At 37.2% G+C, this 19761-nt stretch overlaps 1 protein-coding gene across 3 annotated transcripts in view; it reads left to right on the forward strand.

The window, feature by feature from the left end:
* The window catches only part of HNRNPA2B1 (heterogeneous nuclear ribonucleoprotein A2/B1), a 17153-nt gene extending 3937 nt beyond the window's left edge, over nt 1-13216 (forward strand). For 2 of the 3 annotated variants that reach the window (XM_074945757.1, XM_074945755.1), the window contains exons 2-12: nt 3044-3154; nt 4521-4667; nt 5873-6083; nt 6443-6544; nt 6627-6707; nt 7783-7845; nt 8846-8965; nt 9222-9347; nt 10558-10640; nt 10794-12090; nt 12867-13216. In XM_074945757.1, coding sequence (XP_074801858.1) covers nt 3044-3154; nt 4521-4667; nt 5873-6083; nt 6443-6544; nt 6627-6707; nt 7783-7845; nt 8846-8965; nt 9222-9347; nt 10558-10619 — 1023 coding nt within the window. In that variant the 3' untranslated portion in view covers nt 10620-10640; nt 10794-12090; nt 12867-13216. The remainder of the gene's footprint in view (nt 1-3043; nt 3155-4520; nt 4668-5872; nt 6084-6442; nt 6545-6626; nt 6708-7782; nt 7846-8845; nt 8966-9221; nt 9348-10557; nt 10641-10793; nt 12091-12866) is intronic. The other variant, XM_074945756.1, reaches the window with a different exon arrangement.
* Nucleotides 13217-19761: the final 6545 nt, after the last annotated feature.

A 19761-nucleotide genomic window follows, 5' to 3' on the forward strand; every position in this document is an offset into this window, starting at 1 on the left:
CTAGTAATTATTTACAGGGCTTGAAATACCTTCTGAAGATCATCTGTTGCCAATACATGTAATTTAAAAATACCTGGTTTGGTAGTCTGCCTACATGCCAAATGATAGTGATTTGATCTGTTTCGTTAACATTCCTTTTCTGCCAAATACTCCAGTTAGGAGTTTGAGATAGGAGGGTGCTTTGTGAAAAATAAAATAAGTTTATGCAGATACCTTATATCATAATGTAGTGGCCCAAATATTCCCATTCACTAATGGTAGATTCGGTCCTTTATCTTCCCATTCCTTCTCTTTCAATTGTTCGCAACTTGAGTAGTGTGGGGTTTTTTTGCCTTTAAAGGGGGGGGGGGATTTTGGGGGCCTGTATATGGGTTAGTACTGACTCAACTTTTGATAACTCTGTGTGCCTGTTGCTTTCCTCAGGCTTTGGAGATTGTTTTGCAGCAGTGCAGTAAAGTAACTAGAACGATAAAATTGAACAGTAAAACTTTTTACATCCTTGTTGCAAACCTACCTACTGACTGCAGAGCCTGAGAGAGGCAGCAGGATATGCTGCTATATCAAAAGCAGATTTGGTATTCTTTCTCCAATTTAGTTTAGCTATTGGGGCACACTATGGAAGTCTTGCTTTAGGCAAAATCAAGAAGCTTTCTTTTATTGGTCAGTGTGAAAGTTCAACTGGAAAAAAAATTGAAGGGGCTACTGCTTTTAAAACTATTTAAAAAAAAATCTTAAGTATTTTCTCAAATGATCAGTGTTAGTTTTCGATTACCTGTTAGACTACCTTTTCTTTCTCTCAACATGAATAGTGCAACAGATTAGCCAGCTACGCTTTTGTTAATCTTGTTCTGTTCAATATTATTAGGTTCTTGTACCCTAGTCCAATGCTCCATTGTTGGCAGTATAATATATACAAGATTTTTTTGAAGCTATTTCTATTAAAATAAAAAAAATTGAAGTGTGTGTAAAACCTCAGTTTTTACAAATTCTGTATTGGAGCAAATTTGACCAAGCCAATCCTCTCATGTTCTTGAAGACTTGAAAATAACCCACTAAAATTGATCGGTATTCCCAAAATTTACCATTAATAAGTGTCTCTTCATCCTAAACATGATGATTCTAAAGGAAAAAGAATCTAGCCTTTCAAAATTACTTACCCAAGTGAGTGGGTAAGCAGAATATTGTGAGGGAATAATTAAGTATCCAATATTGGGGCAAACCAGTGTGACAAGGCATTCATTCCATCTTTTTGATGGTGTTAACTGCTCTGGAAATTTTTACTGACTTGAAACTTCTAATTGTGCTAATAGCTGCTTCCTTTCCAAGGTAGTGATTCTTCTCCAATTTCATAATAAACTCTTCAGTTGTTAATTGAGCTCTTCATAACTTTGGCTATTTGTTTGTGGTAGCATCTTGACATCTTGGTACCATCATGCTAGACGTAGTACACGCCTTGAAAATTGTCCCTGATTCAATAAACTTCGGCTGTTGGCCATTTTGTTAAGATGAATTGCTTTCATTCCTCCTCTTTATATATTGCTGTTTCAGTATCATACAATATTTTAATGTACTGTATACCGGGGTGGCCAAACTTACTGACCCTCCAAGCCACATATTATAATTTTCAGAAGTTTGAGCGCCAGGCACACCTGCCTAAACCCCACTCCTACTGAAGCTCTGAGCCTTGACAGGTGTTTTTCACAGGGCTGAAGCCCCAAACTCCCTTTGCCCTAGTCTGGTAGGTGGAGGATGGTGGGGGGCTCAGTAAGCTGCCATTAGTGCAAAAGTGCTGTATGCAGCTTGTGAGCCTTCCTTTGGCTACCCTTGGTATATACCTTAGTTTTCTGATGGCCTTCATCACCTGACTAGCAAAAGGAAAATTTGCCTTTCTGAAGGCTAGATCTTTAAAAAAAAAAAAAAAAAAAAAATTAAAGTATATTATATGAGAGCTTACTGTTGCTTAGAACTGCAAAACATAAAATCTGTTTGTCTTCACGTAACTTTCCCAGAAAACAGCCCCTATATCTTACTCTAAAATACCTACTTCCTTTATTGTATGCCTGATTTTTTTTAAAGTTTTTTTTTTTTTAACTGAGTATGTATCAAGTCAGAGTTAGCCTATGTGTATAACACTAGTTCAGAATATGTAGTCTCCTTTTTTTTTTATTTTATTTGTTTTGTGTAAATTTTGCCTGGGATAGGCATGGCCACAACTTTCAAGCCTCTTTTTGATACAAAATAGACCTCAACAGTAAATGTAGAAATGTCTGTCTTGGAAGAGTACTTAAGATACAACGAGGAAAAAAAAGTAAGCTGCTTCCCACTTGAGGCCTGATCCTACTCCTATTGAAGTCAATGGCAAAACTCCCATAGCTCCTTAATATGTACCTCATGAGAGCTTTAATTGTCCATATGTGAATGAATTGATGAAAGATTTATTTAATAGCTTAAGGTTTTTGGTGTCTGAGCCTATAAGTTTTTATTTGATTACAAAAGACGCTCCCCCACCCCCATTTTGTGTATGCCTCATATAGAAGCTTGTTTCTCCTTTTCTGGTTTGTATTGGTGAACATCAATTCGAGCACAAACACTTCTTTATATTTAAAAAAAAATAGGCTGCATTTTGGAATGAACAACATAAATCAATATCTTCTAATCTGGTTTTTGTAAAGAGACCACACAGCTCATCTATTATAATCTATGGGGTTTTTGTAAGAAGACGCTATTGCAGGGAGGAAAACTTGATGGCATTTCAGTGGACATTTCTCCAGTTCTAAGAGTACTTAAAACCTAATTTTAATTTTTAATAATTTGTGAGGGGAAGGAAGGTAATTTTAAAAAACACTCTGAAGTTGTAAAGAGCTACTTTTTTATAATATATGGGTCTGTATTGAATGGCAATAATAAACTTCAGCTAAGCACAATCTTTTGTTGAAAATGAGTATTCATTGACATTTGTGAACATGTCTGAAGACTTAGTCTGACCTTAAACAGTAGTATGGGAGAATTGCAAATGATATTAATACTATATTCTCTAAATTAGAGAGAAAAGGAGCAGTTTCGCAAACTGTTCATTGGTGGCTTGAGCTTTGAAACAACAGAAGAAAGTTTGAGAAACTACTATGAGCAATGGGGGAAACTTACAGACTGTGTGGTAAGTTGCGTGTGCTAATGTATGCTGATAATGTGGACTTAAAAACTTGGTAAAAATTGCATACCATTTTCTGAAGTATTGGAATAGCAGTAGATTACTGTTGTGACATATGTTGAAGTATTTAGAATTTTAACTGAAAATATAAATTGGTGAGGACTTACATAACCCAGACACCTGAGGCTCTTGGCCTCAGTCTTGTCTTTTTGCAGGAGGTCCACAAGTTGATTTTTGCATTATGTATGTTGGGAAGGGTAGCATTTTAATAAGAGGGCAAATGGAAGTATCTAGTTGATCCCTGTATGCTTCATGTGAGATCTTTAGAAAGCTTTATGTATAAATTGCGGTTGAAGTCAACAATTTTATGAACAATATGCATGATGGAAGGTAAAGCCAAGTTTTCACTGTAATGCAGAATTATACAGTTCTAATACTTTAATCATGAGTAATTGGGTTAAAACACCTGCTTTTGTGTAGAAAGCAGGGAAAATCTAAATTAAAGGTATGTAGACTTATTCTGTTCAAGGCCCATCACTTTTGGTTTTTATTTTGTTTTAAATTTCTCAGAAATCTATTGGTGTTCATTACAAAATATACAAAAGGGGTAAAAATTGGTGCACCCCCCCCCCCCAACTGTGAAGTTAAACTTTGAGGGATAGGAGGACAGAAAAAAAGGGGGGGGGCGACAAATAGAGACGCGTAAGAGTATTTAAAGTAAAAGAGGGTTTAATCTCCGTCTGGAGCAGGTTGCTGGAGCCAGAAGGTTCTGGCTTTTTTTTTTTTTTTTTTTTTTTTTTTTAAGGACTTGAACACACAGAGAGAGAGGCAGGTGTTTAATCCTCCACTACATTGTCTGTCTTTAACAGACAGCTTCACATTTACACTGAGGCCTGGTCTACGTCTAAAATTAGACTGACTTAACTACATCGCTCATGGTGTGAAAAATTTTGTGCCCCATGAAACAGTTACCTAACCTCCACTGTAGATGCAGATGGGTCAATGGAAGAATTCTTTTCAGAGAGGTTGATTAACAAAATCGATGGAAAAAACCCTTTGGTTGATGTAGGAAGCATCTGCACTAAGGCGCTGTAGTGGCACAGCTGTAGCATAGATCTACCCTTCGACTAACTTATTAGTAACATATCTATCTAATGTATTGCATTTTCTTAACGTCATCAGTATTTTCATGTACTTGAGTGGTCCAAAATTTAGGTGAAAATTGATTAAAAACCAAATAGCAGCGTTTGTAAAACTGGGAAGTTTTTCAGTAAAAATATGTCAAACTGAAAACAAAGAGCCTTGTTTATACTTAGTGGTAGTATGAAAACTTAATAGTGAAACAGTAAAACTTCCTGATTTCTTTTTGCAGGTGATGAGGGATCCTGCAAGCAAACGATCGAGAGGGTTTGGTTTTGTAACATTCTCCTCTATGGCTGAAGTTGATGCAGCCATGGCTGCAAGACCTCACTCAATTGATGGAAGGGTAGTTGAGCCAAAACGAGCAGTAGCCAGAGAGGTGAGCAAAGTACTGAAAAGCAAAGAGGCTTTTTACATTATGAAAGATTAATGTCTCTGATTTGGTGAGAAACTAGCTTATTCTTAAAAAGGAAAAGGAGTACTTGTGGCACCTTAGAGACTAACCAATTTATTTGAGCATAAGCCTTCATGAGCTACAGTTCACTTCATCTGATGCAGCTTATGCTCAAATAAATTGGTTAGTCTCTAAGGTGCCACAAGTACTCCTTTTCTTTTTGCGAATACAGACTAACACGGCTGCTACTCTGAAACCTAGTGTATTCTTACTGATTAGACATTTCAATGCTTGCTGTTTTTTTTTTTTTTTTTTTTTTGTAATTAAGAGTCTCTGGTTAGGGGCTCATGCCTTTTTCCTTTCTCCTTTATCTTGTTACCACTTTTAGAAGCTTTACAGCAGTACACATATAGACGTTGACTTGTGCCAGTTTGAATTTAGGACTTGATTGACAGAAGCCATTTCAGTTTTTAAGGTTGAGTGACTACTGCATTGGTGGGGGCTTAAATATCAAAAGTTTAATCCCTACTGTTGTAGGTTGGATATCCTAGTCGAAGAAGCATTTGGGGAGCTGTTCTTTGAGACTAGAGATCAAGGATGAGATTCTGGCCTCATGAAAGACAACGGGAGTTTTGCTAGTGACTTCAGTGGGGCCAGGATTTCACCTAAAGTTGTCTGGCACTTAAAAGATAGGCAGACAAATTAAATGAAGTTGTCTGGAATGTGAGTATAATCAGTTAAAATGAAAAGGACCCAGTCAGTTTATAGATCACATTTCTGTCTGGAAAATTTGTTCCTTGCTATTCTTGCAAGTAAATGAGATTTCTCTTAACATTTCAGTTTTATCAAAATATATTGATCTATTTTTTTAACTTTTGTTTTGATTACACTTCATGTATAATTTTCATTCTTTCTGCAGCATAGTCTGTTTCCCCTCTTGCTTGTTTAGAGATTTTCGCATAGCAACCAGAGGAGGTTGCTTTAAAAAATAGAAAAATGATTGTAAAATTAAAAAAAAAAGGCAGAGGCATTCCAGATAATACGGTTTATCTGAAAACACTATAAACTCACTTCTTGAAATTGATTTAGATTTCAAGTTGGCTGTCTTTAAGATCTTGATAAAGAGTCCATATGCAAAACTCTCTCTTCCACTAATAGTTTTGGAAAAAATATTTTTTAATTCTTTCAAGGAATCTGGAAAACCTGGTGCTCATGTTACTGTGAAAAAGCTGTTTGTTGGTGGAATTAAGGAAGATACTGAGGAACACCACCTTCGAGACTACTTTGAGGAATATGGGAAAATTGACACTATTGAAATAATTACAGATAGACAATCTGGCAAAAAGAGAGGTTTTGGCTTTGTTACGTTTGACGACCATGATCCTGTGGATAAAATTGTATGTAAGTAAACTTCATTCCACAGTTTCATCTAACAATATTGCTACTTAAGGTCCAGATATAGAGAACACATAAGTATGTGAGTAAGTTTTTGAATGTAATTGGATTAATTACATGCATAAATGTTTGTAGGAACATGGCCTTAGTTTTGAATCTTCCATTTATAAATTTGATGGGATCATGTAATAATACTACCTGAAATTATCCTGACATCTTTATAACTTCTGGATGATTGGAATTGGTATTGCAAAAATGTGAGGAGGGAAAAATTATTTTCTCTTTGGCAGTTTAGCCATTCCTGAGTTAAACTCCAGAAGCAACATTTACTGCGTGTAATTTCTTCTTAAATTTATGATTTACAGTGCAGAAATACCACACCATCAATGGCCATAATGCAGAAGTAAGAAAAGCTTTATCTAGACAAGAAATGCAAGAAGTTCAAAGTTCTAGGAGTGGAAGAGGAGGTATTTGAGTTTCACTTCATGCTCTTGGGTTCAAAGTTTTCCTATAATACGTATATTAACAGGAATCTAAAATCCATCCTAGGTAACTTTGGCTTTGGGGATTCGCGTGGAGGTGGTGGCAACTTTGGTCCAGGACCAGGAAGCAACTTCAGAGGTGGATCTGGTAAGGCTACCAGGCTTATCACTTTTTTTTTTTCTTTTGGATTTCAGTTTGCTCTGTAGGTTACTATCATCTACTGTAGTATTGGCAACAAAAAACTTCCTTTAGAAAAGACTAATAACAAACCTCTTATTAAAAAGAAACTAATCTTTGTGATTAGAAATAACAATGGAAAAGAATCATATATATATAATTTAATGTATGAAGTCAGTGTTTTTGAGCTGTTAGTTCACTTAATACAAAGAAGCACTGTGACCTTGTCTGAAGTAATCAGAAGGTTTTTAAAAAATAAAAAGCAAAAGTGGTCCATTTTAGAGAATGTATACAAAGTAATATAATAGATTGCTAGAGTAAATTATTACAATTTTAGAGTGAGCTTTTAAGTATAAGTAATTGGCAACCAGGAAACTGCTACCTTGACTATCTTCAGTTCAAGTCCAGAAATGCAACTCCTCTTTAAGAGAAGAAGATTATTTAAGGTGATGGTTGTATGCCTTGTTTCTGACAGATGCACATTTCTTGGTTTAGGGTGCATATGTCTGAAGTTTTAAATTCAAATGACCAGAAAGCTTAAAATATTTTCTTAAGTCCATTATACTTTTCTCATATATACCCCCTAGAAATGGCTGTGGGTCAAAAAAAAATTAAGGCTAAAAATAAGAGAAATACTAGTCGCCAAAGTGACTTTATTTATCCTTAAAGAAGGTTAGTCACAGTTTGGAAACTACAGTTACATTTTGAAATTTGTATTTCAGATTAATACAGCGATTTTATAATATTGAAAGTTCATGATCTGTGTTTAGGGTATTATGTTTCTGCTGCAAGAGTTGATCTCAAATATGGTATTTGTGATACCAGTTTTTGAAACGGACATACACACAGCATCTGCTTGGTACTGTATTTGTAGGCTTAAAAGTAAACTGTTTTTTGTGAATTTTTTTTAAAGAACTATAACTTGCTTTAAATTTTTAAAATTGATGTGACATCTTTATATATTTTAAAAATTCCAGCTCACTATTAAGAGTAAACTTTTCTAGTTCCGTACAGATGAACTAAAAGAAATACTTATTTCCAACAGATGGATATGGAAGTGGTCGTGGATTTGGTGATGGATACAATGGATATGGTGGAGGACCAGGAGGTTAGTGTAGGCTAGTGGGGTTTTTGTAACTTCTCATACTTGAAAAGGTTCTATATTTTCTGTTACTAATCATATTAAGCAGTAGAGCCATATTGATCTGGTTCAGGAACAATAAATAACTGCTGATGTGTTTTAATCCTTGGTCTTTAACTGTGTGGCTTGCCATACATCCAGGGATGACCATGCCTTCCCTCATCTCCTGCCCGTGAACACCTGGTGTTTCTATCTGCAGTTTTTTCTCATTTTCTTTTTCAGCCCTAATCTCCAGTACTAGATTATTCTACACCCAAATACCTGCACTTGCTGATAAATGTATGCAAGCATAACCAGTCTGGTGGTTTTCCCTAAGGCCTTCTTGCATTCAAATCCATGTTTCTCATTTTGGAAGTATATAATACTTTTGCCACACTACTCAAAGTAATTAGTTCATCCTGATGGCTCAGGCTTATGTACGATTTTCTCCCCCATTCCTGAACTGCACACTCAGTCTTCACCCTAGTAAAAAAATCATGTCTTACACTGAGGTTTTTCCTTTCTATACTAATGTTTTGTGTTCCTTTATGACTTCGCAGAAAGTCTGTCAAAAGAATTGGTAAAGAAAGTTAGTGACTTTTTAAAGACTTGAAAATGTAGTGTTAACTCCAGCTCTGTGTTGCTCAGTAGTGCTTTTCTAAACTATTAAGCTTTCTGTAAAATTTAGGATTTATGTAAAGAAAAACCACATCTCTTTAGACCTAAATATCATGCATTGGTAAAATTTCTGTTCTAATCCTTAGGCAAAAACTGCAGTCAGGCTAAACAGTTAAGGAGGAGTATATAGCTTTAAAAACTTCTATTTGTAGAAATCACCCTTCAAAACTTCCTGTTGGCCTTTTTGTCCTTCAGTAGACTGATGAAGAAAATTTAAAATCTTTTAGCAGGACACTGTGCGATCTGAGGAATAGTACAACTGACTTTTTTATAATGTAAAGTTACTATTTAAAGGCTTATTTCATAATAGGTGGCAATTTTGGAGGTAGTCCTGGTTATGGAGGAGGAAGAGGAGGATATGGTGGTGGAGGACCTGGATATGGCAACCAGGGTGGGGGCTACGGAGGTGGTTATGACAACTATGGAGGAGGTAATACATTTGCTTAAAACATTTAACTGAAAGTTTTAGTTTTGGACTAGCCTGAGCAAGATTATTGACTTGAGAACATTTTACTTCATAAGTGTTGTCAAAACCAGTATGCCATTTTCTATGGTCAGTGAAGAAAAATAATTGACTTTAGCGACACACTCCTCTTTCTTCCTTTTGTTTTTTATCTTGATTTGTTGTTTGTAATAACACAGAGAAATAATTCTTACATTTAGCTCTTTTTGTGTCAATAATACAGGCAATTATGGAAGTGGAAACTACAATGATTTTGGAAACTATAACCAACAGCCCTCAAACTATGGTCCAATGAAGAGTGGAAATTTTGGTGGTAGCAGGAACATGGGGGGAGGACCATATGGTGGAGGTATTGTATATGTCATGGGTTGAATTGGGACCAAACTTTTCAGTGGCCTTTGATCCTTTGTAGAGATCAGGGGACACGTACCGATTAATCTGTGTAGAGAATTGCTGCATAGTCTTTTATAAATCCAACTTGCCAGCAGAATTTTAGAGCCAGTAAGCAGTAGTGCAAAGAGTGGTAGTGGTTATCTGTGAGTGCGCCCAAAAGAAAAATAAATTGTCAGCATTAAAACAGTGTGATTTCAAACAGCAAGATCACTATTTGGTGTGAAGGCCAGTTTTCTTAGAGCTGGAACAGTTAGTTTTTGTGGTGATGGGGTGGGTGTGTGTGTGTGTGTGTGTTTTTTTTTTTTTTTTTTTTTAAATATGTTTACTAATAGTTTGTTTACCAGATTGTACTTGGGTCAGATATGAACTTTCAGTGGTCTAGTTGATATAGAGTTTGTTTTGGGATACTAACTTCATGCACATTAAGTCTGTTTGTTTGTAAAATATGATATATGATGTAATATCACACTTCTTCCCTGCCTTTCCCGAATTTTAGTGTTAGTAAATGTCATAGGGATATCAGTCAGACAATAATTTAGTTTTGGCAATGGGTTAATTTTTTTTAATAAGCCTCCTATTTAAATTCCTAAGCATTAGTTAGGGTGATGTGAACAAATTATTTACTATGGTAGTAATTATCACCTACTCGCCACTAAACTTTGTTTTTTCTCTCTCCCATATTAGGGTCATTATAAAATTTCTGCCTTTTTTTTTTCTTTTTGGTCAGCAGCTTCTAAAAAAGTAATGCTTTTACATGTGGAAAGCACGCAAAGGGAAATTTACTTCGGACCAGTCTTCTGTAAGGTGTAGTGTGTGGGTGGACTGCTGTACCCACATAATACATGTTGCAGGATCAGGCCCCAAGAGTGCAGCATTATTTTCCTTATTTGATTATATGTTTAAACCATTGGAATTTCTCTTGCAAGAATCTTGTGTTCTGTTTTCAAAATGTGGCTACCATGGCAGTTTTGGGGGGGGGGGGGGGGGGGGAAGGAATAATCTCTCATAGAGGACAATGACAGGTTAGCTTTATATTCAAGGTGGTGCACACATTGTCATCTTGAATTAAACCAAATATAAATCTTCTTGTAAATGTACGGTAAATGTGCCTGGGTTTAAAAAATAAAGATGTAAATGTCCTCTATCCTGTTGTTCCACAAATGCAGGAAACTATGGTCCAGGAGGCAGTGGAGGAAGTGGTGGATATGGAGGGAGGAGCCGTTACTGAGCTTCTGCAAACTTGCCATGGGTAAGTATCTTTATAAGTGCTAAAATTGCAGTGTTTCTTGAGACTTAGCTGCAGGAGTAAAAGCTTTTTAGGATCATATTATCTTTCCTTTAAAAATTCATTAGATGGATAATTTCATAACCTATTTTTTACTCTTTACTTCTGTTGAAACAGGCTTCACTGTATAAATAGGAGAGGATGAGAGCCCAGAGGTAACAGAACAGCTTCAGGTTATCGAAATAACAATGTTAAGGAAACACTTATCTCAGTCATGCATAAATATGCAGTGATATGGCAGAAGACACCAGAGCAGATGCAGAGAGCCATTTTGTGAATGGATTGGATTATTTAATAACATTACCTTACTGTGGAGGAAGGATTGTAAAAATGCCTTTGAGACAGTTTCTTAGCTTTTTAATTGTTGTTTCTTTCTAGTGGTCTTTGTAAGAGTGTAGAAGCATTCCTTTGATAATGTTAAATTTGTAAGTTTCAGGTGACATGTGAAACCTTTTTTAAGATTTTTCTCAAAGTTTTGAAAAGCTATTAGCCAGGATCATGGTGTAATAAGACATAACGTTTTCCTTTTAAAAAATTTAAGTGCGTGTGTAGAGTTAAGAAGCTGTTGTACATTTGATTTAATAAAATAATTCTAAAGGAAATACTGTGTAATTATAGATTATTTTTTTTTTAAAAAATATTGTAAAGGCAAGGAGTGGGTAGTATAAGGTCCCACAAATAATACAAAGCTGTTTGTTGTACATGTAAAATTAAATGCTGGTCAGAAAAAGTATGTTGTCTGTAAATTATCAGGTTTAAAATATCTAGATAACTTAAGGGATATCTCTGCAAGGAGAAACACCTTTTTAGATCTTTTAGATGCTGCTTCTTCAATGGCAAGGAAAGGAAATATCCCCAGCGAGGTACTCTTCCAGGGACACAGGTCTAGTACAAGAGAACTCTTGAAAACGGCACTAAGTTCAGCCAGTCTTAAAAAGCTGCGCTGTATTTCTGCAAAGCTTTAACTACCGTAGTTTTATAAGGATGCCAACGAAGGCTGAGGGTGTAGAGCAAAATAGTTCTAAGCTTCAGTTAAACTTCTTTAGGTAAGATCTTATTTACTTTTCCTTTCTTAATGTTCCAAAAACAAGAAACTAATACTATATGACAGTCTCTTTCAGTATAGTGGTTATCATATGTAGTTTAACATAGCAATGAATTGAGTTAACCATTACCAACTGAAGAGAATTTTGTGAATCCTATATTTTTCTTGTATTAAATTTTGACATCACGTTTTCTTAAATTTCAGCTACTTAACATATTTTTTTCCTACTGGAATCTAGCTTTGATATGAGCCATGGACAAGCATAGACTACTGCTACTGTACACTGCTACAGTTGAACAAATGAGACCTGCAAGTGTCCATTAGTAAAGTTTTGCAAGGGTTCCATACCCGATGTTGGTAGTTAAAATGGTAGGTCGCAAGTTAATTAAATCATAAAATGTTCTTTACACTTTGCAACCTTCTTATTTTTCTTGGGGATTTTGATGGTTACAAGTGCAGTGAAGATAGAGTAGTTGTACAATAGTGTTAATGCTGTTGGAAGTGAAATGTACTGCATCTGTCTATTCTGGCTACAGTATTTTATGTAGCGCATTGCACCCTGAAGGATCCCAAGAAATTTAGATTGTTTATATAATAGAGAATTTTCTTCACTATTGAAATGCATCTACTTCTCGTAAGGAATATGACACCCATTCTTCTTTAATGCTGCATAGTATTTCTTTAGGAGGGCAAGAGAGAGTCTTCAGTTGTAACTACAGGTGGAATTTTATATACTGTATATGCAGAATGTTATTACCTAAATTGGAATTTGGCTAGGATACTGAGGTTTCCACTGTCTTTTATAGTTCTTACCGCTAATAACTCTTAGCAACAGATTCTGTCACCCTTACACTCTTCTTATTGAAATCAGGAAGATTTTACATTCATATGCTATTCAGCATGTGTAAATTGGTAGAATCTAGCCCCTAGTTTATTTTTTGTATTGGTTTCATTGCCTGAAACAGGCTGCACACCTAAAGAACGGGTATACAACCAACCAAAAGTGTATTCGTTTTGTGTTCTGCACATTAATGAATTGTTTATAATTTTGGAAACTGCTGAAGTTCTTCCATAGGTAATATGGATAGACATACATGATAAACATCTTCAGATACACTTTTATTTTATTTTTTTTCCTTTGGCAGGAAGGTGCCATGCTGCAGGTAACAAATGAAGAAGTGGTCAACCACAGACATGCTTCAAGAAATAAGATATTCTGAATCATCAGAAAATAATTGCTTTTTCTGGCTTCATTAAAAATCTATAGGTTAAATGAATCCTGATAATAAAACATCTCAGTTAGTACAGCCTCCTGTAATGCTGGGGTTTTTTAAAATATAAAATGATAGTAATAACTGTCTGTAAATCTCTTGAATAAAATTCAGGCGGGCTAGGAAAAGCGGACCATTAATGTTATGAAATAGCAAATGTTATGTGAATAGAAACATTAAATACATATTTTTATCGCGTTAAAATAAAATATTTTTATACCAAAGTAGTTCTAGTGTAATGATTAATAAACCTAATGTGTGTTAACAACACTGTTTATATACAATTAAGTTGAGCCTTTGAGGCCTTTCAAAAACATACATTTCATTTTGAGGGAGATTAAAACAATTTGACAACCATATTGATATGATTTGCATATCTGAGTAGTCATTCACATGCGTGTACTTGTTCTCTGCTGGGAGAAACAGCATTACGCAATCAAGAAGCTACTTTGATTTTGGACCAACTTCATTTGTTTCTAAATAAGTAGCTTTTTGGCTACAATTTTTATCACATTGTATGAAAAAGTCTCTTCTGTCTTTGAAAACTAATTGCTTAAGACAATTCAGATTAGTCAAAACTTGTTAAATAAGACGGGTCTTATTTAGAAACAGCTTTGCATTTAGCATGTAAGATGTAATGCAAAACTGTGATCTACCAAAACCCAAGATGACTTTTTTTTGTTTGTTGCTTACTGTGTATAATATTACACCTGGGGGAATTCTGTTCCACTGCGTGCACACAGAATTCATGTCCCCTGTAGATCTCTCTGCTTCCCTGCAGGAAAAATTACTTTCTGATGGGGAGGCAAAAGGAAGCTGCAAGAACTGTCACATGACCCCTCCCCAGCAACCAGGGCGAATTGTTTCAGGTGTCCAGAGCATTCGGTGGAGAGAGAAATCACTGCAGGGCTGGTGGGTCCTACCCTGCCCAGGGCTCAGCTGCTAGTCCCGGCTGGGTTGGATGGGACTCTCTCTCTCTTCCCTTGCAGTGAGGGGCTGGGGCCAGATCAGACCCACCCCCAGAAACATCCCTCAGCGGCATGAAGCTCTGTGCACACACCCTCTCCCCCTTCCTCCCCACTCTCCCTCCCCAGTTTCTGTCCCCATTCTTCCTCAGCTGCAGGGAGAGGAGTCTATATGGGGAGGTGCAACCCTTGTGCATCCAGGACTCCCATCCCATGCTGAGCCTCACCCTCTGTACCCAGAGTCCAGTTGCACCTGTACCACCCCACCTAGCTCCTCCCCCCCCCCCCGCACCCCTGTTCTTGGACCCCCATTCCACCAATCTCTATCACCCACACCACACTGCTGAGCCCCTCTGCTGATCTCCAGCCATCTTCACCTGGGCCCCCTGCACCCAGAATCCCCAATGAGCCTTTGTGCATCCAGATCCCTCTCCTGAGCTGCCTGCACCCAGATTGCCCCAGCCCTGGATTCTTCCACACATGGATCCTGCTAAGCTAAGCTTGCTTGACCTGCCCCTGGATCAGGGGTCAGGGCTGGGCATGCATGCAAGAGACTGTCTCTCTCCCTTGCTATCTTGGTGCACTTGATGTGGAGGGGCAGGGCCAGCCATTGCACCTCAGAGTCACCATGGTGGAGCTGCAGAGTGATCTCCCACCTCTGTGCAGCCAGTGGTCTGTGCTCTCCACTGTCATGCTGGAGCTTCCACATTTATTTTGTGAGAAAATATGCAGAGTTTTAAAATACTGTGTATGGAATTCCCTCGTGAGTATGTGTATCCTCTGAATTACACATAAGAGGTTGAAATACATTCCATCTTGGAAGTTACTTGGAAAGCTAAAGCATTTCAGCCTTGTATTGTTTGACTGTCCACTGTACTGAGTTTAAAACGAAGTTGGAAGCTATTATGCTTAGCTTTTCTATAGTAATAGACATTCTTATGTCTTTATGCATTCTTGAAAATAGTTTTAAATGATGTTTTGAGGCTTTAGTATAAAATTTAAAATTTCTTTGGTAAAACAATGTAGCAAACGTTGAATTGCATAGTTAATCGCGGGGCTGCACAGGAGACAACCACTAATGATGATTGACCTAGGGTCAGACCTGTGGTCTCTTGGTATGCTTTCTAATTACTCAGGAGGCTTCCTTCCCTGCTTGGACATGTAACATGATTTGAGCCAGGTCCAGTTTACAAACATTTATGTTTTGCGTTTAGCAATTCTGTATTCGCATCCCAACTCACTTGGCGGCTTAAGGTGCAAATTGGAAGAAAAACATCTGGGGAGGAATTCTTGTGCCTTTTGTGTTTGTATGACTCCTATTTTCTATTTGAGATAAAAAATATATATATATAGCAGTACTTCACCATTGTGTGAATTTAGCAAAGGTGAAAGCATAATCTGTGTTTCTCTGTGAGGCTATGCCACCTTCCCTCCCTGTAAAGAGGGAGTGGGGGGCGATGGTGGTGACGTAAATAGGGAAACATAATGTTAAAGCTGTGGAAAGCTGCAACATTTTAATAGATTTTAAGGTGTCTCACTGTAGCATATTTCATTTATTTAGGGACATTCTTAAGAATCTGGACAAACAGGATTCTTGTGTTCAGTGGTGAATTTAGTGGAAAGTTGTGGTTTGTAGTCAACATAATACTAATTCTAGTAATTCTCAATAAGTCCTGCAATGTGTGGTTATTGCTCATCTGTCTTTAAATAACCTGTCTTTTTTCCTTCAAACTACTATGAAGCCACTTTTTTGCAGAGTAAATCTTCATTTAAAAAGTTATTTTGCCATTCAAGATACATGCTATGTCTCAGTAAAAGTGAGTATTACTGCTATACTTTGCTTTCATAAAACTGTACAATAAAGAATAAGGAAAGATCATGTTCATTCACTTAACATCAATTTCTGAAATTACCTGTGTCTGCCAAGGAACTTCCAATATGCTGCAGACAACTGAGGACCTGGTTGTAGATTTTGGGATTGGGTTATCCCACAGAACAGGAGGCATTTTAATCTTAAAATGGTCAAGAGTAAGGCTTTCCTCCTTCATTCTTCAAGGTGGAGGTGAATGAGTGCATTACTTTGGATGGCTGGAGGCCAGCAATGGACCAAAGGAAAGCAAACTCCTAAGTTGTGCAGAAGTGTGGTATAGCAGTGATCAAAATTACAATTGATGCAGAGCCTGGTGTGAGAGGCAGAGAAGCAGGAATTTGTGACCAGTTGGCCCCTCTCTTTCCAGCCTCCTTTTCTGTGCATCTCCTAAGAGATGGGTGGGATTCTTCAGATTCTCAACTACCCTGCTCTAAAGGATGAAATTTACAATCTGGAGATCTGACCCAGGACCCTCTGCTCCACATAAGCTGGTTGGTTGAGCAGCAGCACAAGGGGGGTTGGTCTGGGCTGCTGGAGAAGGTCAGCTGGGAATTCTGCTCAGCCCCTGGGTCTGCTTTTGTGTGCATCCCACAGGCCCCTAGGGTGAAAGTTCTGTGGTTCCAGTCCAAGGGTTGAAATAGCAGCAACCCCAATCTGGGACCAACATGTGCGGGTGAATTTTTGCCTGTAAATAGTGAGTTTGGGTAGGGAGTTGGCTGCATAATTCAAGTCTATTGTGCTACGTATGGCATATGCACATTGGAATATGTTAGTGACAATTCAGATTTCACCTGTTCCTTTTTAGGTGCACTACGTTTCTATCTAGGCTAATATTCTGGCAACTTGATTGATTAGGAGAGGCAGATATTGGATGGGAATGCAGTGAGGCAATAGGTGCTTCTTAAACTGTTCTTAAAGTGTGAAGCAAAGTGTCTGCAAGTAAAGGCACTTCCATCCCAAGGTGCATTGGAACTTAGTTATGTACTTCATTATAAAATTATCACACTGATATTTGAAACGCTGTTCCCCATAGAGGATACATGTTGGCTCAACATTCCCTTCACTTTGTGCCTTTAGGTTCAGTTTATAGTAATAGTCATTGCTTTGGCAAAGTAGGGAAAAGAAATTACTGGAGTTGAAATTTAAGAAAGAGGCTAAGATTAACCTCTTGTAAAAGTGGTATAGGTAGTCAGCACTTTATTTCAAAATATCTGTATGACCTCTTCAATACTCCTTTGTTGCAGAAGTGAACAAATGAGGCTTCAAAGATGGGCACTAGAGAGAATAGGCTAGAAACCATGGAAAAGGTGAGGACATGGAATCTATAATCACTATGTAGTATACTTGTAAAACCAGATTTCAAATAACCATACTAATCTAGATTAGCTCATAGCTACCAAATAGATCAATTATCTACCACAAGAGATGTCACTATCTGGTCAAGAAGGGGTTAAAGATTTAAGGGGTAGGAAGAAGCAGGTTAGTTAGATTTGAGGTGCAAAGGCAAACTTTTACAGAAGCTTGCTTGCACTTGTACTTAAACAGTATTGGGTCAGGTCAAATAAGCCATTTTAGAACCTGATGGCCTTACTGTTTTCCATGAAACTCCTAGGTATAGAATATCTGCAAGTCTGATTTTGGCAAGCAACTACATTCTCCTTTTAAGATTCCTTTCTTCTGTGTGTCTACAAGTTAAATTCACCTGTAATAAGTGTTTTTTTTTAAAGGGCCAGTCAGATTTAAAAACTACTATATTGTAGGTACTACTGATAACGCTTTAAAAAGAGAAACCACGTGTTAAACAATGAATTTAGCAAAGTAATAGTCACAGGGTTACTAATGTTTCTATTTTGAGCTTGGCATTTGCCTTTTTTATGGTATTCTATTGAATTATACTAGGGAAAAGGTAGTTCTCAGTGAAAGTGGTTGAAGCCCAGAGAGTTTCATATATGTGTTATGAAATAAAAAAGCCTTGAGAGACTTCAGTCATATATCCTCTTAAATGTTAATACAGGTTCGACTAGAATGGCAGACTTTTAAAGATCTAAAAGGGTAAAAGTTGTGGGTCTGTATACAGCTATTTTTAAATTGTATGGTGTGCCAATTAAATTCCTATTGCTGTGATCAGTGCCAGTGATTAGCAGACACTAAGATTTAATCTTCCTAATCTTCTTCAACCGTCCAAAGTTTTGTCTTCAAGGCTAGATCAAATCTTAATAATTCCTTCAGAGATGCAGAATGGGACTTGGCTAATAAGTCACCTTTTGAGAAATGGAAAATACTTGTATAGGAGGAAGCGGCCTGTTTTGTCCTTAATGTTAGATCTTGCCTAGGAGCCAAACCTGCTGCCGCCCGCTTCCGGGGCGCAGCGCGGTCCGTGGTGCCAGGACAGGCGGGAAGCCTGCCTCTGCACCCCAGCTGCGCTGCTGACCGGGAGCCACTGGAGGTAAGTCTGAGCCCCCCAAACCCAGAGCACCCTTCTGCACCCCAAACCCCTCATCCCAGAGCCTGCACCCCCAGCCCAGAGCCCTCTACCACATCCTGAACTCCTCATTCCTGGCCCAACCCTGCAGCCCTGAGCCCCTCCCACACCCCCAAACCCCTCATCCCCAGCTCCATTGGGTCACAGGCATCAACAATTTTCTTCAACTGGGTCCCCAGGAAAAAAGCTTGAAAACCACTGTTCTAGGAGGTGTGACAGTTGTCCACTAAAAACTTGGACATATATAGCCATCTTTTAATGCACAATACAGTGTGAATGGAGTATTGTATAGGAGCAGACTGTTACTCTGTCAGGGGTAAGTTTTTTGCATTATGAGGAAAGTAGGTACTTGGTTAACAAAATATGAATTGATAGCCTTGCATCTGCTGCTCTAATTACTGTAAACATAGCTGCAGCAAATTTAACACTGTAGATTCATGCCATGATAAATGGCATACCTTCGTCCAATTTTTCTTTGAAATAGAAGTCATCTTGGCATTTCCTTTGTATGTACAGCATCTTACTTGTTTCGAATAGCACTTTTCTGAGTTACTGGACACTACTGCTGTGGTGTGCTTATACTATTCATTTTTTTTTTTTTTAAATAAACAAAGTCCTAATTTTTGTGTTAGGATACCAGATATTCACATAACTACATTCTGTATCGGATGCTTATAATACTTAAAAGGTAACATTTTTGGTGTAAGTTCTTATCTCACCGCTACATACTTATTTCTTAAAATACCTTTTGAGACCTGTTTTAGGATATGTATAAGGGAAAGTGATCTATTGTGAATAAGGATGTAAATACCTTTGCAGATTTCATGGCACAGATAAATCCACTAAAGCTAGTATGTCTTCACTTTATGCAATCATAAGGCAAGTAAAATAGTACAGTTGATTTTACCTGGAACATTTGAGAAAACTCTTGGCAAATCTGACCTTTAATTTGTTTTTAAACAGAATTTTTAAGGTGTTTACAAAAGATTTAATTTAGAACAACGTAAAAACTTAAAAAAAAAAAAAGTAATTTTCCTTTGGATAAAAGAGAAAAGTCAAGTTAATCCAGACTGTAAAAAGACAGTAGATAGTACATCACATATTTGAAAACATACAAATCATAGGAAGTGTCTGATTCACCACTGCATTCTTTCATGTTCACATAGAAAAGTGAATGGTGTAATAGTGGCATAAGACTAGGGTAACAGATGGTACCTGCTTCAACAATTTCAATATGTACTTAGAGGAAAAAATATCAAAATAAGTGTAAAATTAATGAGCAATCCTAGTTTGCTGGAGACTACAAGTGTTTGTGTATGTGTGTATATATTTTGTGGGAGAGAGGAAAAGTCTGAATAGCCTCCATGACCTCTTCAGAAAACTAGTACAAAAAGTATAATTTACACCCACAGAAAAGAGAAATACATAAATAATACATAAAACTACATAAAA

This window comes from Natator depressus, chromosome 2 (genome assembly GCF_965152275.1).
Source record: "Natator depressus isolate rNatDep1 chromosome 2, rNatDep2.hap1, whole genome shotgun sequence".
NCBI lineage: Eukaryota > Metazoa > Chordata > Testudines > Cheloniidae > Natator > Natator depressus.